The sequence below is a fragment of the Tenrec ecaudatus genome, chromosome 14 (genome assembly GCF_050624435.1).
Source record: "Tenrec ecaudatus isolate mTenEca1 chromosome 14, mTenEca1.hap1, whole genome shotgun sequence".
Lineage (NCBI taxonomy): Eukaryota > Metazoa > Chordata > Mammalia > Afrosoricida > Tenrecidae > Tenrec > Tenrec ecaudatus.
In genome coordinates, this window is record NC_134543.1 from 7,596,717 (window position 1) to 7,618,872 (window position 22,156).

At 49.2% G+C, this 22,156-nt stretch overlaps 1 protein-coding gene and 1 non-coding gene across 2 annotated transcripts in view; both read left to right on the top strand.

The window, feature by feature from the left end:
* Window positions 1–1,921: 1,921 nt before the first annotated feature.
* LOC142427017 (U6 spliceosomal RNA) lies at window positions 1,922–2,029 on the top strand. Its single transcript, XR_012779862.1, has one exon. It is a non-coding gene; the product is annotated as a U6 spliceosomal RNA (small nuclear RNA).
* A 6,098-nt stretch (window positions 2,030–8,127) lies between these two features.
* Window positions 8,128–22,156, top strand: part of RCOR1 (REST corepressor 1) — a 108,031-nt gene continuing 94,002 nt past the window's right edge. Inside the window, exons 1-2 of the mRNA XM_075532436.1 lie at window positions 8,128–8,643; window positions 8,724–8,783. Coding sequence (XP_075388551.1) covers window positions 8,367–8,643; window positions 8,724–8,783 — 337 coding nt within the window. The 5' untranslated portion in view covers window positions 8,128–8,366. The remainder of the gene's footprint in view (window positions 8,644–8,723; window positions 8,784–22,156) is intronic.

Below are 22,156 nucleotides of genomic sequence, written 5' to 3' on the forward strand. Positions count from 1 at the left end.
AGGGAGGAGGTCACATGCAGATCCTTGTAATCGGTTCCCTCTGTCCAGTATCGCCCCTCACAGCCCTGGTCCTGAAGGGATCATCCGCCCTGGATTCCCTGTGCCTCCAGCTCCCATCTGCACCAGTGTAAATCCTCTGCTCTATCCAGACTTGCAAGGTAGAATTCGGATGATAGTTGGGAGGAAGGAAGCATTTAGGAACTGGAGGAAAGCTGTATTCTTCATCGGTGCTACATCGCACCCTGACTGACTCATCTCCTCCCCTAGACCCCTCTGTGAGGGGATCTCCAGTGGCCAACAAATGGGCTTTGGGTTTCCACTCTGCACTCCCCCCTTCATTCACTATGGTAAGATTTCTTTTTTTTTTTTCTCCTGATGATGCCTTATACCTGATCCCTTCAACACCTCGTGGTCGCACAGGCTGGTGTGCTTCTTCCATGTGGAAAAGTTGGTTATTTGAACACAACCAAAGGTACCGTAGAAGACAGGCGTGGCAACCTGCTTTCATAAGGAATCCCCCTCGGAGCAGTTTGCTTCTGTAACTTGTGGGGTCCCCGTGAGTCAGAATCAACTTGACAACAATGGGTTTGGCTTGGTTTTACTGGGTTATTATCACATTAAAAACCTAGCAGCAGTCCTAATGGCTTGGGTGACTGGGGAGGAGAAAGGAGGTTAGAGAAACGCTTTTTGGTGAGGTCTCCCACAATTGTAACTTGACTAGACAGTATCATGATTTCTAGGGGTGTCCGAGTAGCAGATAATGCTAATGCTGCCTATATTAATAATTGAAGAAAAAGCTAGTTCTCAGTTAAAAGTGAGTCTAAATAAAGCTTTAATTACTCTTGCCAAGTTCATGGTTGCCCTGAGTTCTATCCACAGAACCCTGGGATGGCAGAAATTCCTGCCGGGAGTCTTTCATTTTCAAGACGAGCCTTCTGGGAATTTCATCCCTCTCACTACTCACTTTAGATCTACTCTGTCTTCCCTGTGACCCCTAGACCCAGCCCATACCCTGCTCTCTGTCTGGCTCCATCCTTGGGGAAGTGATTCCTTACCAAGTGGAATCTTCAAACATGCCTGCTAGCCATACTTAGATGAGGAGATGCCAATAGCAGAAAATTCCCAAACACTGAATGTTTCGAATTCAACAAGGCCTCTTGCAGACTTCCCTGCACTCTGTCTTCTCAACAGTTCTCCGATGGGCGTCTGGGATGTGCCAAGTTTCTCCACTGGTCAGCAGAATGACTTTAGATCCATTAAACCACTGCTCCGTGCCTCAGTTGGCTTATCTGTAAAGTGGGCGTGAACATAATGGTACCCATCATATGGGGTTATTATACAAATTCAGTGACTCCAGAGCGGTGATGACTTGCTTGTTTGTTCCTATGGAAAGGTGTTGAACTGTGTGGGTCATAACAATTAGGGGCACCTTTGGCAAGAACGGGAATTCCAGAACATTTTGTTGTACTTTTGCTTAATCTGTAAGACCAAGTGACATTTTAAACAGAACTAAGGGGCTACTGTGTAGTTTAAAATCAGGGTTGTATTTATTCACCATAGTCATTCAATCTGTTTGCTGAGCAAATAATCCAAGAAGCTGGACTATTTGAAGAAGAATGTAGCATCAGTATTGGAGAAGGACTCACTAACAACCTGAGGTCTGCAGATCATACAACCTTGTTTGCAGAAAGTAAAGTGGACTTGAAGCACTTACTGATGGAGGTCAAAGACGATAGCCTTCAGTGCTGTGTTAGGCCTGGCTGACTAAAGAAACAAGCCCAGGGACTTGCATGTATATGTAAGAAAGGGCTTTCTATCAAGAAGTAATTGAAAAAAAAATTTAAAAAAAAATGCTACAAATGCAAAAAAATTAATTAATTAATTAAAAAAAGAAATAATTGGATATTAAGAAAGCATGTCAGTGCTTGCTTCGGCAGCACACATACTAAAATTGGAACAACACAGATAAGATTCGCATGGCCCCTGTGCGAAGGGTGACACGAAAATTCGTGAAGTGTCCCATATTAAAAAAAGAGAAAGATTTTAGCCCAGTCCAAATCAAGTCCATAAGTCCAATACTAGTCCATAAATCCCTCTTCAGATGCACGCAACCACAAGCAATGATGCAAAACGCAGAAAGATCACAGGCTGGTGGGTGCAACATCTTGTGGATTCAATGGTGGTGGACGCATCTCCAGGGCTCCTACAGGTCTCTAGCAGGTCTCCAAGTGGTTCACCAGGAAGGTGAAACAGAGAGAGAGGGAGTGGTTCCCAGAACCCTCCTTATGAGGCGGTCACGCCCACAAGAAGGCACCATCAGGTTCTGATCTGATTAACAGGCTAGACTCCACCTCTACACTTCAAGTTGATACAGAATTATGTAACTACTACTAGTATGGATTTCACCACAATATAAGGAAAACACAAATCTCACAAATGGACCAATAAGCAACATCTCGATAAATGAGGAAAAGGTTGAAGTTGTCAAGAATTTAATTTTACTTGGATCTGAAATCAACACCCATGGAGGCAGGACTCAAGAAATCGAAGAATGTATTGCATTGGACAGATCTGCACAAGACCTCTTTCAAGTGTGGAAAACAACGGTGCATTTTACCTGCGCCATGGTATTTTTAATCACCTCATCTATAGGAAAACCTGGACAATGAATCAGGAATCTCGAAGGAGACTGGATGTATTTGAATTATGGTGTTGGTGAAGGATACTGACTATGTGATGAACCGCCAGAAGGATGAACTTTTTTTTTTTTTCTTGGAAGAAGCACAGCCAGAATGCTTCTTAGAAGGGAGGATGGTGAGACTTGCTACCATGTGTTTGGGGCATATGCACTAGAACTTGCATTCTATAGCCTGTGATGCGTGGCTTCGACATGTTATCAGGGATGACCAAGCTCAGGAGAAGGAGACTGTGCATTGTAAAGTTGAGGGTTTGGGTGGGTTGTGGAGAAGAAGACACCCAAGAGGTGGCCTGACACTGTGGTTCCAACAGGATGGGCTAGTGCACAGTCTATTGTATGTAGCATCACTTGAACCAACTGGATGGCACCTCGCCACAGCTGTCTGCAGTGAGAGCCCCAGCTCCATTTGGAGTCTCAATCTAAAATTAGAAGCCATTTGATTTCTTTGTCACTTCCCCAAGGTTTTGTTGCTCCCCCAACCTCACCAGTTCAACAATGTGGCTCTGCTTTGATAAGTCCAGGGCCAGCCCAGGGAGGGAGAGTTTGCCCTCTGAAAGCGTATAGTCCAAAGCAGATTAGCTAGTGTGCAGAGACAGATGCTCACTCAAAGAACTAGGGAATTTGCCTGGTCATTTCCTCCTCAAACGTCACACAGTAGGTGTGGTACCTAATTTAAGTGAGAGCTTGGGGTCTTGGTCTGGTGATAATGACGCATACCCTGACTTGCCATTTATGCAGACACTCCAAACCCCAGAACCAACCCTGCAACCTTTTAAAACTTGCTATTGAGAACACAGCCCAATCATGGTCCTTCCCCTCCCCCCACACCTTGCCTAGGACAGGGATGAGTTAACCAATCATGATTTTGTGAAGCTTTCCTTTGCTGGCTATGGTATATAACGCTAAGCTACGCTGTGATTTCCTGGGTTTTATTGGCCTTTGTACTGTGTGCATGCTGACAGTCTCTCTCCTCCTGGAGCTGGTCTGTGTCTTGTTTTAAGCAGAATAAAAACTTTCATGATGTAGTGGTAAGTGTCGGGCTGCTAATCACAAGGTCAGCAGGCCAAAGCTACCAGCTGCTCTGTGGGACAGAGATGAGGCTTTCTGCGCCTGTAAAGAGTTGCAGTTTCAGCAACCTCCGGAGGCAGTTCGACTCTGTCCTAAAGGATGGCTGGGATTCGAGATTTACTTGATGGCAATGAATTTGGCAGAGAATATACAGAATCTGGGATTTTTGCCCCCTCAAAGGTACAGATGTTATTAAGAGGGATCAGTCTTTTGAGGAGGGCATCATGCTTGATGGAGAATCAGCAAAAATGAGGAAAACCCTCATAGCCATGCGCCGGTTCGAACCGCAATGGTGAGGATAGTGCAGGACCGGGCAGGGCATTTTTTCTTAGACTTGGGGTTGCTATGAGGCAGTACCAACTCCAGGCCACCTACCAACAACAGGCCCTGGTGGTGTAATGGTTAAAGTTCTTCGCAGCCAACCCAAAGAGGGCGGTTATATCACCCCCCAGCGCTCCATGGGGAAAAAGTGTCAGCCAGCTTCTGTAAGCCTTGGGAACCTTCTGGAGCAATTCTACTCTGTCCCTACAGGGTCACTATGAGTTGGGGACTTGTGGGTGGGCTTGATGGCATCAGGTTTTGCACCCTGATCCGAGAAAGGGAATTCTCTCCAAAGAGCTCCTGGAGCAAGTTCTGGGAGGACCTTGATTGGCTGGTGTAGGTCATGTGCACACATCCCTCAGCCAATCACCGCAGCTCATGGGCTGAAGGCGTTTCTGATTGGCTAGAGCTGTGTCATACGTTGTCGAGATGGGCTGCCACAGGCAGAAGCTTTGGAGGTGAAGTTCCTCATAGGGCGTATTTCGGGCCTCAGGTAGGCGCCACTTGTTTCTGGAAGTCTTTTGTCACTCCCCAGACTGGACACTCGCCTGCTCTGTGCTCTCCCACACCAAACTGGCATCGAGTTGATTCCCACCCCTGGCCACCCTATAGGGCAGACTGCAACTGCCCCAGGGGGTGAGACTGTCTTTACTGAAGTAGAAAGCCTCCTCTTTTGCGCGTGGAACTGCTAGTGGTTTCAAACTGCTGACGTTGTGACTAGGAGTCGAAAGCATAACCACTGCCCCTCCAGGCTTTTTGCACCCAGTATCCCTTATCATTCTTTCATTCATTCTTTCCTCACTCAACAAGTCCTTGATGAGCACCTACTATGGGCCAGGCACAGAGCAGGGAAGAAGGCTCAAGTTGCAAGGGGTGGTGGGTGGTGACCCTCGCCATGAGGAGGCCGATGGGATGAGTCCGTGAGGAAGACGAAAACTAGCTGAGAGTGGTGGCCAGACAGCTCAGAAGTGAGGGGGGAAGAAATGGTCAGCGCCTGGGGTGCTGATGAAGGGCAGGGTGAGACCACGAAGGGGCTGCTGGCTTAGGCAGAAGGGAGCCGTGAGTGAACATAACAAGGGCTAAGAGGTGGGGGAGAGGAGAGCCCGGGAGAGAAGGGAGTGAGGATAGATAGGCAAGTCTTTGCAGGGGGTTGACTGATTGTGGGAGAGAAGAGAAATAGGGAGGAAACAGAAGAGGGCTTGGGGCCAAGGGAAGGCTTCCTCCTTTTCTGGAACACGGAGGAATAAATGCCTGCTGAGAGCACACCCAAGGGAGATGAGCAGCTGAAGGCTCAGGTCAGCTAGTGGTGGGTGGCAGGAGGTGGGTGCAATGAGGAAGGAGGTCCCCTCTGAGGGCTTCAGTTTTCTTCCCTAAAGGGTGAGGTGAGGCCCTGGAGGACAGGGAGCAAGGACAGGAGGGGCCGTGGGAGGTGTCAGGGAGGAAAAGGCTGCAAACTGTCTGAAGCGTGGGGAGAACAGGGTGGGGGTGGGGGACCAGGCTGCTGGCTGAGTGGAGTTGGAAATTCGCCTGGTTGTGTGGATGCCGCCCCCCCCCCCAGCCATGGAAAGGAGGCAGAAAATGGGGGTTCCCACCAGGATGGATGCCTCCTAATGGGTGGAGGAGAGTGGGACCAGGGGACTGGATTCTGTAAAGAAATTCATCAGGTTGGCATATAGGTAACAACATCTGAAATGGATTCTTGGCCAATCTGCTGTTATCCCAGTGTGGCTGTGGAGTCTGACAGTCTAGATGAGGGCCTGGCCCTTGTCCAAACTCACTACCACAAGCCAATGCTGACTCATCACGACCCCCAGTGGATTTCTGAGGCTGTAACTGTTTACAGGAGTAGAAAGTCCAGTCTTCCTCTGGTGGAGCTGCTGGTGGTTTTGAACTGCCAACCATGCAGATCTCAGCTCAACTCATAGCCACTATACTACTAGGGATCATTTGGTCCATGTCAGGTATCCATTAAAATTATTTTGGGGAAAAAAAAGAGTGGTTGGAAGGTTGGGTCATTCACAGTCATCCAGTCTGGAAGTGGCCTTCACCTTTGATGTTGGTAGGTAGGATAAGGGAACCCCCTGTGCCTTCTCACTGCTGTTGTCCTACTAAAGGGCTATATGTGACCTTTATTCCCTATGAAGGTAACTCTCTAGAAGGTGGGAGTAGTATGTGGTAGACACCAAAGAAGCAGGGCCTTAGCCTCATTCCTCATCGGATGAATCACACCAAGGCCCAGGGCCCTTGGCAAGACCAGGAATGCCACCCTTGGCTCAGAGGCTTTGGCCTTCAGTCTGCACCCCCTCTCAGGCAAGTGTGTGTGTATTTTGGGGGGGCATCCCACGGGGATACACCCTGAGGGCACAGGGTCTGGGAGAAGGGTGTCCTTGGCATTGGGAGGGGCACTTGACCCTGAACTGGGTGGGGGTAGGGCTCTTCCAGTGCAACCGGGCACCTGGCCCCACTTTTTAAAGGCCATTTCGGCATAAGCGACATATAAGCGACATAAGTGAATGCAGTCACTTCCGTGAAGTTAATAATGCCGGTTCATGCTGCAGAAAACATGGACGAGAAAACCCTGATTATTTATTCAGGCTTTAAACCATAAAACTCCAGATTTCTCCTGCTAGCTATTTATATCCTGAGCTGGTGTATACTGTCCCCATATTAAGCTCAGGTTTGAAGTAACATAGAAGAAAAATACCAGCCATTCTCTGCCTAAAAAATATATCGTTTATAGACCTCTCTCGCCTGCCTAATTATCTAAGAACAGCTTGTTTGGGGGGAGTGGTGGGGGTGGGGGAAGACACGGGCCTCTGGGGGAGGCATAATCCCCCGCACTCCCTGTCCGGCTCTAAAGTAGCCCTATTACTCTGGGGGTCGCTCTCCAGGATAAGGGTGTCTCAGGATGGATCTTGGCCCAGCTCCAGCCCAGCGCCTTTCCTCCTAGCTGGGGGCCCAGGGTGAGTGAAGGAGGCAGGGCCAACAGCAGATCCGGAAAAGTGGCTCGGCTTCAGAGGAAGTTGACCCTCCTCCTCTAGAGGGCTTGGGATGGAAATAGCTTCTTCCTCTTTACCGTTCTTGAGACCCTAGCCCCAATCTGTTAAGTCCCCACCCTATTCTGTAAGTGTTTACCCCACCCCCCACCGACATTTCATTTCGGTCCCCTTCATTTATCTCTAAATGGCCATCGGGGTAGGCTCGAGTCGTCTCCGCTGGCCCGGGAGCGACATCTGGAGTAGGGGCAGTGGGCTGCTGGGGACCCCTCCCCTCAGGCCCTGGCACCAGTGGCGCGCGGGCTATCCGGGCAATCCCGCGAGTTCCCACCTCCCCCCACCCAATTAGCCAAGAGCTCTACAACCCGAGCTCCCCTCCGCTTCCTTCCCCTCGGTAGGGGTTGTATCCTCTGGGACCCCTGTTCCCCAGCACCGTGGTTCCCCGGCCCTCGGCACAGCCCCAGGCCCCTCGGGAAAGGTGGGGGTGCAATTACTTTCCTCTCTTTGTATAGATCCCATTCAAACTGTGGAGTGTAATCCTCCGCGAGAAGGGGAAAGTAGTCCCGATTTATGTTTCATTTCTGCCCTCGAGTCGGGCTTATTAGACTTTTCGGAGCCGACGGGACTCTCAGTGGGGTCTTTGGGGAATGCGGGGGCCGAGGCTACGGGCCTGCGCCCAGGTAGGAGGCTGGGGGGCGGCCACGGAGGGGAGGGGGCGGGGAGGGGAGCTAACTCGCTATTGCCTAGAGAGATGGATCATGGGGCGTAGAGAGATTGCAAACCTCAAACCACGTACAGCGGCCGATACGCGTCAACCGAACCTGACCAACGGAAGCCCGGAGCCTCCCCCCTGCTCGTGCCCCCACCCCCGCCCCCTAGATGGACGGGAGCGGAGAGCCAACCGCGTCGTAGCTGGCCGTCCAAATCCCACAAGCGCCAATGGGAGCGCGAGGGGGGCGGAGCCCCGTGGCGTCGCGTTCGGCTGCGCGCGGCTTCCCCCGCGGGCTAGGCCCCGCCCCCGCCCCCTCCCGCTCGCTGCTCGCGAGTAGTTAGAGCCGTGAAGTGCGGGTGGCGCTGAGAGCGAAAGTTGCGCTCGGCTCGGCGCGGGGGGCTCGAAGCGGCTCCGCGCTCCGCCCGCCAGGGCTGCCCCCGGCTCCAACTCGCGCCCGCGGGCTCCCGCCCGGCCGCCGCCCCGGCCCGCTCGTGCCCCCTCCCTCCGGCCGGCGCCCCCTCCTCGGGAGCCGCCGCACCCCACCACTTTGGCCCGGGCCCGGTCCCCGCCGATGCCGGCCATGGTGGAGAAGGGCCCCGAGGTCTCAGGGAAGCGGAGAGGGAGGAACAACGCGGCCGCCTCGGCCGCTGCCTCCGCCTCGGCCGCCGCCGCCTCCTCGGCCGCCGCCGCCGCCTCAGCCGCCCCAACCTCGGCCGCTGCCGCCGCCGCTTCGGCCGCCCCCAATAATGGGCAGAATAAAAGTTTGGCGGCGGCGGCGCCCAATGGCAACAGCAGCAGCAACTCCTGGGAGGAGGGCAGCTCGGGCTCGTCGAGCGACGAGGAGCACGGTAGGTGGCTGGCCGTCCCGGGGGGCCCCGTGCCCGGCGCGTACCCCGCCCGCTGACCGCCTGCTCTGCTTCCCCCGCAGGTGGCGGCGGCATGAGGGTCGGCCCCCAGTACCAGGCGGCGGTGCCCGACTTCGACCCTGGTGAGTAGCGCCCCGGGCGGGGGCCGCGCTGAGACCCCCGGGGGCTTCCAGGCCGGCCGGCAACTTTTCTTTTTGTGTGTGTGTGTGTGTCCTCTCCGCGGTCCGCGGGGAGAAGAGCCCGGTGGTAAGGCTCCGAAGGGCACTGGACGCGGTACCAACGCTGGGGCCCCCGCCGCGCCACACCTGGCAGGGAGGGGGCAGGGCGGGCCGGGCCAGGTGAGCCGCGCCCCGGCCCGCGGGGGGTCGGGCAGTCGGGGACGGAGTTAGTGTCCCTCGGCGAGAGGGCGCCACGGAGCACCCCCCGCCCCGACGCCGGCCTTTCCCCACGGTTGCTCCCCACGCCTGCCTTCCTGCCAGACCCTGCGCGCTGGCTGGCTCCTGACTCCCTCCGACTTGGCGAGGGCGACCCCCCAACGTCGGCCAATAAATGCATGAGCGTGCGCTGAGGACGCGGGCCCAGGGCTGAGCTCACGGGCCGTTCGATGTTCGGACCTGGCCGTGCCCGCGCGTGGGCTTCCCTTTTTCTGCAAGGCGATGGGGTGGGGGTGGGGGTGGGGGTTTGGGGAAGAGTGGAGGCAGCAGCAGCTGCGCCCGCCCCATCAATGCGCCCTCCCCCAAGCAAGTCAGCCTCCCAGACCCCCGAATAGAACATCCGCTCCCTTGGCTGCTCCTCTGCCGGCAAGCCGGTGGCAAGTGGTAGAAGAACAGAAATCCAATCAGACAAAGGAATTCGTCGGATTTGAATGCCCAGAGACGCTGACCTGGCCCCATCCGAGCCTGTTTCCGAAGGGGTTTACTGTAGAAGAGATTTGAAAGGACGTGGGTTTCCGCGCAGAAATGACATTCCCAAGAGGAGCGAGTGGACTGGACTTCTGGTTGGAGGGGCTCCCTCCGGGCGACGGCACTCGTTTATTTGGAAGAAAGAAGGGCGTCGTTTTTTCCCCCCTCCCTCCCTGGGAAACAAGATTGCAGAAAATGACAAGCATCTAGTCCTTGAGAAAGGTGATCTTCTCTAAGCCTTTACTGAGGTTCTGAACTTTGCATGTTCTTGGAAGTGCAAAACGCTTAGGGACCCCCGGTGAGCTAGAGGGCACTCAGAAAGGTAGGACTATATCCACATTTGCCTTCTACATTTTTGGTGTGAAGTCTCTGAAATATAGATGGTTTAGCATCCAGGTTTGTAGTTCTTTGAAACCCATGTTAATCTTTCTGGTAGGTCTCCGTCCCCCCCGCATTTTTTTTGGGGGGGCATCACTTGTCATTGGTAGTATTGACAGCACAGGAGTTGGTGGCCAGGCTTTTTCCCTTCCTTGCTGCGGCTTCCATTCCTGGGGTGACCACCAGGGGAAGCAGACTGGTTCGGGTTCCTTTATAGTCCATCTTTGCTTTAAGACACAGAACCTAGAGTTTGCCACCCTTTACCCCAAGACGCTTAAAAAATATTTCCTTTTTAAACAAAACAAAAATCTCTCCAAGTCTCTTAGTAAGTTTGGGTGCATTCTAGCTAGATGGATTTTTGAAAGCTTTTCTTTCAGTACGAGGAAAATCAGGCTTCCTTATTTGATGCCAGCCGTGGACATGAGGGTTTCAGTGGTCTTTAAAGTATGGACTGGCATTGTTGGGGAGGAGCCTGGCCTTTTTGGAGTTGTATACTTGTCATTGGAGCAGCACGTAGCAGGACTATGGTTCGATCTGCCCTTGCACTTCCTGATGGAGTATGGGTAAGCAGAAATGCGTGGTGGAGACCTCCCATTCTGAACATGTCTGCATCGACTTCCTGCTCATTGATAAGACTCTTTGGGAAGAACACTGGCCAGCGTTCTGATGGTTTGTTTTAACCTGGGAAGGGCTCTAACTGGCATGGAGTTGAGAGTTCAGCCCGTGTTTTTGCTAATCTGAGCAGCTGGAAATGGTGATACTATTTCTAGTGCTTTTGAGGTGTGTCCACATTTAACTTAAAATCCCAGGGAGAGACACCTTCCCTTTTGAACTAGAAACGGCAGTGTGTGTGCTTGTTTCATAGCCAACATTTTTTTAAGGACTCCAAACTTGAAAGAGGAATTCTTCCCTTGAATACAAGTCAGGAACAAAATGGAATTGAGATGTGATTGTTAATATTGAGTCTGTTTGTAAACATCGTTCCCCCTACCCCACCAAGAATTTTGAGTCGTGGGGTTGCAAAATTCATCAAAAGCATTTCTTTTTCTCTTCTTGTTTTTTAAGCAACATATCTGGTAAAGGTATGTGTGTGAGTGGGAGACATTGATAATTTTTTAAGTGTCAGAATTTTGCTTATCCTTGGTATCTCAACCCAAGCCCTATTCACTTGCAAGCACTGATGGTTGGGTCTAGGACTACCTGCTTGTTGGCTCCTAGTCAAAGGAAGAGTCAATTCTGCCACCCCTCTGCAGTAGTGGTGGAGGTAGATAGAGCGCTGGGGTCCTAACAGGCTGATTCCATCCTTAGGACAGGACTGCATCAGTGGAGTACGGCAGAACGTAGTGATTAAATGCCAAATAAAAGAAAACACGTCTTAGCACTAAAGAGTTGAGCCCAAAGGCTTGAGTGCGTTGGTGTGACACAGGCTTTGCTCACGCCATGTGATGTCTCCACCACCTTTACTCTGGTGTGAGCCTGATGCTAAGTTGTCGCTAGATTTTTTTAGCATATAATCCTCATAGAATAGGAGCCCTAGTAGCATAGTGGTTACAAGCTGGACTGCTAACTGCAAGGTCAGCAGTTCAAAAACAGCAGCTGCTCCTCGGGCGAAAGATAGGGTTTTCTACTCCTGTAGGATTACAGTTTTGGCAACCAACAAGGGCAGGTAACCTACGCTGTTCTATAGGGTCACTATGAGTCATCAACTCGGTGGCAGCGAGTTTGGAGTGCTTACTCTACTTCTGGTTAGTCCTTCCACTTACTGCCAGTGAGTCCATTCTAACTCGTAGCCACCCTTTAGGGTGGGGTAGAACAGCCCCTGTGGGTTACTGGGACAGAATCTCTATGGGAATAGACACTTTCTTCCTTGCAGCCGCTAGTGGTTTCACTCTGCTGACAGACTAAAGACTAGGCCACCAGGGCTGCCTCCCTCCTTCATCAAAGCATCATCTGTTTAGAAGTGAATAGTGTTATGCCTGAGAGTGACCGTTCCCATGATCTCACCAATAAGCATCTGACACCAACATCCAAACGCATTGCCACTACTTCGATGCTGATTTATTGTGAGCCTATATAGGGTGGGGTGGCACATCTTGATGGGAGCAGACAGCCTCATCTCTCTCTCAGGGGTATGGCTGGTGAACCACTCCCTGCACTCAGCAGCCCAGTGCTTAACCCGCAGCACCATCAGGGATCATTTCCAGTAAGCATGCAGTGGAAACCTCTCCAACTTGTTTACTGTCTTCTAACTACAGGAGCAGAGTGATGGGAAGGTAAATCTTGTGTGTATTAGTTAAATTTTATTCCTCATTGGTCTATTTTAGTGTCATGGTTTACTAATATAAAAATAAGATTTCTCCGAGGAGAGGATTATTTTCTTCCAGGAGCTTTATGGTTTTGATGGTTGATCCAGTCTGATTTTGTTTTTGTGTATGTTATGTGAGGTATGGACCTGCTTCATTTTCTGTAGGTGGGAGTCCAATTGTGCCGGCATCATTTGTTGAAGGGACAGTGCCTTTTCACTTGAGTGTACTTGGCACTAATTGTTACTGGTGACTTTTGAGGCAATAATAAAGCAAAACCCTTACTTTGACTATTGAGTAATGTACACATTTAATCAGATTTGTCTGGCTTACTTGTAACCAGAGTGGACTTGTGTTAGAAAAGTCTTGTGTGGCGGGTGGAATTGATGATTTTATTAAACAGAGTCCCTGGGCCTGCTTTTCACTTGTTGTCATTGGTGATTCTACGTTCCTCTGTGGAGTCATGCTTCTTTTAGTTTTATTGTAGAAACCAAATTTTTGGAGCTATCCTAGAATCTATAACCCATCGGCAATGCTTCGTGATGTATGGGTCCTTTAGCGCTGTGTTCACCTTATGGCAAGGTCAGGGTTCAGCAGGCCCTACCTTACATCCTGTGAGTGGTGAGGATTATTAAGCAGTGTGGTAGAGAGACAGCAAACCTGCTTGTTAGGAGACTGAGTGTCTTGTCTCTGTGACTGAGAAGGCGGTATAAGGCGGAACTGGTCACTTCACCTTCAGAAGCTTCATTTCCTCAACAACGACCAGAGATTTTGGTCACATTGGAGGGTCTCTGATTGTGGCAGTTAGAGAATATAGCCACTCCTCACTCACGTGGTGTATAGGTTCCAAAGACCAGGTCATAATGAGAAAGTCGGGGTTCTATGAAAATGGAGGTAGACTACATCATTCACCATCACCAACCAAATTTCATCATTACATAATTGCCAAATTACAATCGATCCATAACTGCCCAGCCCCTGGGGATCGGGCCCAGCAATAACATTTACCTTCACCGTCAGCATTAACCCTCACTGTACATGCCATAGTTCCTTACTGCCAGGTGTAAGCCGTTAATGTGCAGGCTCATCAGATGGTAGGTTTTTACTCTTGTAAATGTAAAACGTCGGTTAACAAGATAGTGGGTGCGTGAGTGTAAATGTCTTTTAAAACTGGGCTAGTTACCTGACTTTGCCATCATCTGTAAAATGTGGGTCATGGACTGCCTTCCTCAAGAGAAGGAATGAACTGAGTGAATGTGTGAAGTGCCTACTTAGCCCAGGGCCTGGTGCACCTTGGGTGCCAGCTTAAACATTGCTGCTGTCCTAAGGTAATGATGATACATGTAACACAGGTAAGATTGGGTTGTAAGGAAGCCTTGAATGCAAACGAGATATTTAAAGATGATGGCTTATAAGTTAAGCACCCCTGTTCCAAATGTTCTTTTTCTGGATGAGAGAGAACTCGTCCAAAGCATTCAATAGAGGAAGAGAAAGAACACTGAAGTCCAGAGAAAATAGGTAAAGTTGTTCAAAATCAAGTTTGTTTGTCAGAATTTTTCTAGCGGTACAACAAAGGGCCCTTGACCCATGCCTGGGCCAATGGAAGTGTTGGGGAGTTTTCTCTCAACTCTCCTTGCTCCTGAGGGTTACTGCTTTCCCCGGGGCTGGGGTGGGGGCTCTTTACCACCTTACTCCCTTCCAGGATTCACAGGTCAGGCTGGTTGACGATAACTCGGGTGGAGTTGCTTTAAAATCAACCTTACAAATCATTTGCATTGCAATGTATATTTAGGCTTACTCTCAGAAAACCAGTTCCCTTGGCATTATAATTTGGTGAGGAAAAAAACTCTTTGGAGACTGAACATGAAAAATCTGTCCAAGTGAATCTTCGTCCCTAATTTGTCACACTTGCCCTGTGTTTTACTTTGTGCCCAATGTGAGCCCTTTAAGGAGAGTGTAGTTTAGTCCGCACTGTTTCCTGAGGTTCTGTTTTGCTGGAAAAGAGAAACCACGAGCCTCTGTTCCTCTCCTTCCTGTAATGTAAGGCTCCTGTCATCTGGTATGGAGTGTGTGCAGCAGCCCTGGGGGCACCATGGTTCCACCTGGGCCGGTAACCAAAAGGTCAGCAGCTGGAAGCCCTGTGGGGCCTCCAGGAAGACCTGGCCGTTGGCAGCCTAGAACATTTTACAGGGCAGTTTGACTTTGTTACATGGTTTTCTTTGGATCCAAAAATCAACTCAGTAGCCCCTAACAGCATGCACGTGAAATCTGGACCTTGAATAAGGAAGACTGAGGAAGCAGCGATGGTGTAGGTGAAGGATGTTGCCAGTACTATGGACTATCAAAAGAACAAACCACTCTTGTCTCAGAAGAAGTCCAGGATGGAGTGCGTGTGGAGGGTCAGCTTTGAAATCCCTTCCTGGGCCTGGGAGTTGAGGCAACAGTTGATGGTGGGACTGGATTCGTTCCATTCGTTCCTCCCGCTGGGAATGGCAAGTGTGGAAGCTGGTTGTGACCCTGGGAATGATAAGGGAGCAGCCATTCCTCCGATCTCTGTTCAGGGAGTTTGGTTAATGCCGATGTCTGACTTCTGGTTGGGGTTTCTGGTGTCTTGACTCTCTAAATAGGAATTTTTAAAAGTGGGCTTGAGGTGTCAAATGTTTTGCTAAAATATTTGCAATATTTGAAAATAACTTTTAAAATGTCATTGAAATGGAATATGAATTAGCAAGCGCTGAAACTTGTAGCTTCTAAAATTCTCAATTTGAACTGCACACTCATCGACAGTTCTTTGAAGTTTCAGGATTTCAAGGTCATCAGAGAGCAAACTCCACCTAATTAGTATCTATCTAATCCAACCTTCCTGTTTTCTTGCTGAGCAGCGGGAGGCCTGGAGAGATAAAGTGTCCGGAATCTGCCTTGCGTGTACTAATCGCTCAAGTCTCTCAAGGTGGACTGTTTACTTGGGGTGGCAGGAGGCCAAAGTATCATCCTTTGGGTATTATTGAGCCTCATGACAGGTGCAATAGTTCTTAGTTTTAGAACCAGAGCTGAGAATTGAACTTCTACAGCCTGAAGTATGATAGCTGTTGTCTTTATCATTTGCATGCCATTTTGCAAACTACCAAAGACAAGGACAAAGATCATGTTATTGAAATCATGCATATACTTCTGCGCCTCACCCTGTGGCTATGCACTGCGGAGATGAAACCATGTTTGCTTTAGGTACAACTAACGGCTAATTCTTCTTTATGATGGGAAGTTGGTCTGTGTGCTTTTATTGACTGTGCAGTGCATCCCCAGAGAATTAGATGTGTAGGGGGAGGGGCAGGAATTCCCATGGGTCAGTGCTTGTGAAGGATGGATGGATAGTGTGGGGAGGTGTAGTCTGCAGGGCTGGACAACAGGAGAGAGGGAGATGAGAAGGGTTGGCTCTGCACCCCAGGCAGAGCAGAGGCTGTGTGGGAGGCCACCAGGCAGAGGTAGCTCTCCTGTACCTGCTGGCCTTAGTCCTTGACCGAGAACAGCCTGGCCTGGGTCCGAGTCCTGCAGGGCATCCCAAGGATGCTGGGCAGCAGGAGGCTGTCAGCTGATTACACTTGGCTGACACAGACTTTCTTTCCAAGGGAGCTGCACACTGGACAGGCTGTCCTGCCACAGGCCCCATGCATCCCTTTTGTATGTGAATGCATACTTCCAAAACCAAACAAATGAAACAGAACACACACTCACCACCATGGAGTCAATAGCCAACTCATTGTGACCCTCTCTAGGACAGGGTAGAACTGCCCCCTGTGGGTTTCTGAGACAAGTCTATTGGAAATAGAAAGCCCCATCTTTCTCTCGTGGAGCAGCTGGTGATTTTGAATTGCTGACCTACTATGTGATAGTGTATTTTATTTTTATCAAGCTTTATGCAAATGGAATCATGGTGTAGGTGTTGTTTTGCATCTTACGCTTTTTTACTCGAAATGTTTGACGTGTATACAGGGAGATGTCACTTCATAGTAATCTTTGTATGAGTAAGCCTTAGTTTAAATACCCTCCCCAGCAAAGGTTTATGGGGGATATTTTGTTTCTGCACTGTGCGGGAGTTTCTCTGGAGGAGAGGTTGAATTGCTGGGGGGTAGGCCCATTTGTTTGCAGATCTTCTGGGTACTGCCTCCCCCACGGGTACCTTCCCACTCAGGCCTGCACCAGGCTGTTAGAGGTCACTGTTTTTGCCCACTTGGCTGTGGAATGGTCTTTTGGTTTTGGTGATATACAAGGCCACTTTTCCAATGACAAGTCAGGTTAAGTTGATCTTTCTTTGGTGTTGTCGTTGCCATTTGTGATTCTCCATGGAGAATTGCTTCTTTCAGTCTTTTGCTGTTTCTGCAGGGTCTTGGTCTTTGTGGGTTTGCTGACGCTCGCCATCTATTTGGCCTTGTTTCAGCCTTCTGTAAGGTGGCCGGTAGAGAGTGTGTGTTCTGTCTTTAGTATTTGGTAAGGTGAAATAGCTTTTGGTAGAAGGAATGTATGAGACTTATATAGTTCCTTCACTAGTGGTGCTGCTCAAATCCGGACCCCTACTTTCTGAAGCGAATGTTAAGGAGAATTAAGACACTATTTTTTGTTTCGTTTACAATGAATGCTGCACAGTTCCTTTTTGGTGCGCCGTTGTCTGGTGGAGTCCTCAAATTCCCACACAGCTCAGATTTGATTGTTGCTCAGCAGGTCGTCAGAATAGCATGTCTTGTAGAGGGGAGAGTTCTGGATGGTTTTGATGCCTGTAGTGGCCAGTTAGTTTCCCACAGAGGTGAAGGTGCTGTGGGTTACAAAGAAACAACCAGATAAAAAGAAACCAATCAGCCCTCTCATGGGCTTGCTGGTGATGAGAAGGCAGCGGTGTCGGAATGGGCAGGTGCCACGTGGTGCTACTAACAGAAGCCCTCACAGGAACAGACTACTCACGCTGGCCGGCTTGCTGTGTGCTAGGCTGCCTTGGAAGTTCGGGAAGCTCCACTGTCTTTTATGCCACTTTGCCAAGAACTTTTTGAAGTCCTCTACTTTCTGTTCTATCTTTGATTCCTGATCAGTAGTTGGAGCTCTTACCTCCATTCCCAGATGAGGACACAGGCACAGCCAGGCTTTGCTGTTAGGGTTCCACCCAATAACCAGGTATACCATCATTTGTAAGATGTATGATTACATATATATCCTTGAGAAAGAAAAAATCCACCAGAATCTACTACCCACTTCTGTTGAGTCCGTCCAGACTCATAGCGACCCCATAAGACCGAGTATGACCACTCCATAGGGTTTCCAAGGCTGTAGATCTTTATGGGAGCAGACAGCCTCATCTTTCTCTCACTGTATATTGCTGAGAAAGGAAAAAGTGCACACCAAGATACCATCAATTGTAAGATTTAGTCAGATTTCAGTGTAGTGCGTCTCACAGGGCACCAGAAGTCCCAGTAAGAACAAGCATCTAGTTCAGGACAAGGCTGTACTGAAGCACCTGCTTAGTTGTTGCCCAGGTGGAGTGGCATGTTAGGTTTACGCTGCCAAATTCTACTTCATGTTTGATTATGTTCCTCTCACAGAGTGAACAAGGAGCTCTGCTGGCGTATTGGATTATGCATTGGTCTGCTAATCACAAAGCCAGCAGTTCTAAACCACCATTTGGTCCTCAGGACAAAGATGAAGCTTTCTACTTTGAAAAAGTTAGTTGGAAACCCGTGGGGGCAGTCTGCTCTGCCCTGTAGGGTTGCTGTGAGTTGGCATGGACTTGGTAGTGAGTTTGGTTTTGGTTTACTGGCAGTGAAAACATGGGTATGAAATGGAAGGTATTTGACTTAGTTGATTGGCAACAAATTGGAGTGAGTTGCTTGACTCTTTGGCATGGGTATTGAAATAGTCATAGTCATAATTTAGGACACAATATTTTTTGCAGGGTGGGGCAGGGAGAGCAATTTCTTGTGACTGTGATTTAAAGTTACCAAGTTCTGTTAGATAGTCCACCCTTTAGTTAGCTTAACATTTAGACATCTGCCCCACTCTTTCTAGATAGTTTTCAGGGTCACATCTACTTTGAGCCATGGGATGGATTTAAAAACCATCCCTTAAATAAGGTGTGAAATGACAAACAAATTCAAATGTTTTTTTTTTTTACATTTTATTAGGGGCTCATACAACTCTTATCACAATCCATACATATACATACATCAATTGTATAAAGCACATCCGTACATTCTTTGCCCTAATCATTTTCAATCAAAGCATTTGCTCTCCACTTAAGCCCTTTGCATCAGGTCTTTTTTTTTCCCCTCCCTCCCTGCTCCCCACTCCCTCATCAGCCCTTGATAATTTATAGATTGTTATTTTGTCATATCTTGCCCTATCCGGAGTCTCCCTTCTCCCCCTTCTCTGCCGTCCGTCTCCCAGGGAGGAGGTCACATGTGGATCCTTGTAATCAGTTCCGTCTTTCCAACCCACTCACCCTCCACTCTCCCAGCATCGCCCCTCAAACCCCTGGTCCTGAAGGTATCATCCACCCTGGATTCCCTGTGCCTCCAGCTCCCATATGCACCAGTGTACAACCTCTGCCCTGTCCCGTCCTGCAAGGTAGAATTCGGATCATGGTAGTTGGGAAGGAGGAAGCATCTAGGATCTGGGGGAAAGCTGTGTTCTTCATCGGTACTACATCGCACTCTGACTAACCCATCTCCTCTCCAGTGGCCGACAAATGGGCTTTGGGTCTCCACTCTGCACTTCCCCCTTCATTCACTACAAATTCAAATGTTTTTATGTATTTTTAGAAGCCCTTGATTTCACCGTACAACAAATGTAGCTGTCTGGTTAGTATTTCATTATAGCAGAAAAACTAAACAAAGCAAGGTGCACTCACTAGGGTGAAAACCAACGTATATGGTGGTTGGTGTTATTAGGTAATTGAGTTCTGTCTTTCAGAGACCAGACTATACCTAAAGCTAATTGAATGCCTTGTTCCGGAAAACTCAGTGGCAGGGTTTATCATGTTTGACTTGCTCCTAATGCATTGAACTACAGTGGCGTTCCTGCTGGCTTCGAACTTCCTGGCTGGCTTTGAACTTAAATGAGGGACACCTTGTGTCTTTGCACCTAAAGTGTGGCAGTGAGCATCCTGCTTCAGCTTCTCCTAGGGGCTGAGAATGATGACTGCCTTCGGGCCTTCGGTCAGAAACGGTTAATTGACATTTTGGGGTTGGGTAAGCATGTTCATTTACCTGAATTTCAGGTGCACCCTGCGTTGCTTTGTTGTACATGCATGCAGCCACATGTCCAAGGTGACAGCTCCTGCTTCGCCCTTCCTGGTGTTCATACTGTTAGGGTTTGTTTTGCTTGTGTAGTTGGCAATGCTCTGGGGAGATGAGGGGGGAGGGGAGGAGCATGTGAGGTGACATCTCCTGGTTTTCTGGAAGCTGTGACACCATGCATGTGGCTTCTTGGCGTAGGTAGTGTGTGTTCTTGTGGCTGCAAGACGGTGACTGAGGGCCTGTCTTCACCTCACATGTCCGGGCTGGCCAGTGGTCTGGCAGGTAATGCTGCTGCTTTTCCAACATGTACTTGGTTTGGTGGACTTTTTGAGTAAGTATTTCATAGTGGACATTTGGTAATTTAGTACTGAGAGCCATTATTTAAAAAATGGAAGAATGAGCATTTAAAATGTTATTAGAAGTTGAACCCCTCAGTTTCCTCCATCCTCTGTAGTGCAATAGAATGAATTAAGACACCTACACCTTGTATAAGACACACTGAAACAGGTGCTTTACACAGGGAAACCCAGCAGACACAGGGAGCAGTCTACATTCACCATGCCATGCGACCAGCCTTTGTCCACAGTGTATTCTTGTGTCTGGAACACCGAATTGGCGAATATGGAGTCGTTGCTCCTGGAAGAGAACAGGCTTAGGACTCCGAGAGCCCAGCGTCATCCCATCCACTTGTCAATATATAACCTCGGTGTGTGCTTCTGTTTAAGGACACCTCCTCATTTAATCTATATTGTTGATTCATGAGCATTGAGCTCACTGCCCACAGCACTGTAACTCGGGCCCACATGGAGCTTGCCTCACACATGCATTTTCTCTCTTGGGCACATCACAGCCTTTTTGCACGTAGGAGCACCAGCTAGCACTTTGGCACTCTGCTTGGTGACCATTTTAGACAGCAAAGTTGCTAACAGAAAGCACAGAAATGTGAACAAGTGGCATCAGATAAACTCCCATAGGGCTACTTGTGTATGGCTTGAGAGCAGAAACAAGAAGGCAGAGGGTTACCTTGTTCAGCCTGGACTGCAACACAGGTCAGGCGACTCGTTTTGAAAGCTCCGTGTTGTCTGTGAGTGACACTGTAAGTGTTGTGGGTATTGATTCTAGTGTTACAAATACATGTTAGCAAGTAGGCAAATGGACAAATAAGCGATACTGAGAATGAGAATCAATTGTAGTTCCCAAACATTTAATCACTCAAAAGAAAGCACCATAGCCATTAACTAGGTACTTCTCAAGGAAAATGAAATCCTTGACAACTTTGATCTTGATGATATGGATGATAGTATTGTTTGCTAGCTTCCCCTTCTGCTCAATCACCTTTCTTTGAAAAAGCACACCTGGGACCTCTTCCATTTGGCCCATCTGGCAGTCTTTCAGAGTCCTCTTGGCACTTCTAGCCAGTGGTCTTGGCACTTCCTGAGAAACCTGCAGGGCATTTCATGTTTGCTGACGCCTCTCCCTTGGTCATCTGTCACTTCCTGGTGCCTTGTCTTTGGCCATTGTCTGCAGTGCAGCTTAGATTTCTTCTTCCCATGCTGCTGGTTCCGGATCTCTCTCATGTGGTGCCTGTGGCTCAGCAGGGAGGGAAAGATGCATGGAGTCCACCTCCATTGTGCTAACTGAGGTGCTTGTCCACTGCAGCTGCCCAGCGTCCATTTCCTCAGGGCAGACGTGTGTGGAACAGAAACACGTGGAGAAGTGAGGAGTGTTGTGTCTACCACCAGATTTGAAAGTAAGTCAAAAAGGGTGGGCACAAAAGCTGAGAGGCTAGCTAGCCTTCATTAACCAAAAATGACAACATGTGAAGCTGTTGTTTCTCAGCGTGCCCTTCCTTTAGGCCTCTAGCCTGGGAGTCTGCGCGTTTAGGTTTACACTGTCCGAATGGCAGTTTGGCCACCTCCAAGGGTCCCAGGTCATGCTCCTTCACAGTGTGCTTTGACCTTGGGGTGCATCGAGAAGACTGAGGGGCAAGCTCAGGCTGCAGGTGTCCCAGTGAATTGTCCTAGGACAGCCCTGGGGACCTTCGGAAAATGAGCAGCTTTGTTGTGAAGGAAAAATTCCTCGGTGCACCTTTCCTGACTTTATTCTTTTGCACCAATGCAGTTTTTCAATTTTGTAAAACCTAACAAGCCCCTCATGTGTCTTTTGAAAGAAAATAAAAATGACCCTCTTGGAATCCCAAAAGACAGTTGCCATAGCATTCCGAGCTGAGCCTGTGCCTTGAAGTATCTGGCCAGTAGATACTCTCAGAAGCCACTGTCTTGAATGGACCTTGTTATTGCACCTTCCGGAGAACAAGACCAGTCCTGTGCAGAGAACTTGTCTGCAGCCAGCCACTGATCGCACAGACACACTTAAACATGTTTTGTTTGGAATAATAAACCTGGGCAAGTGTGCACTGGAATGCTGGTAGCAGTGACTCTCGGCGTGTGTGTTTGTATCCGTATTTCATTTTACATATAAATAAGCTTATTGCAGGACAGGGGGTTGTTTGTACCTTTTGCCTACTAGTGACTAGTGCTGTGGTGAATATATGTGCACAAGCATTCGAGTATTTGTTTTCAATTTGGGGTATATACTTCAGAGTGGAATTGCTGGGTTGTGTGGTAATTTTATA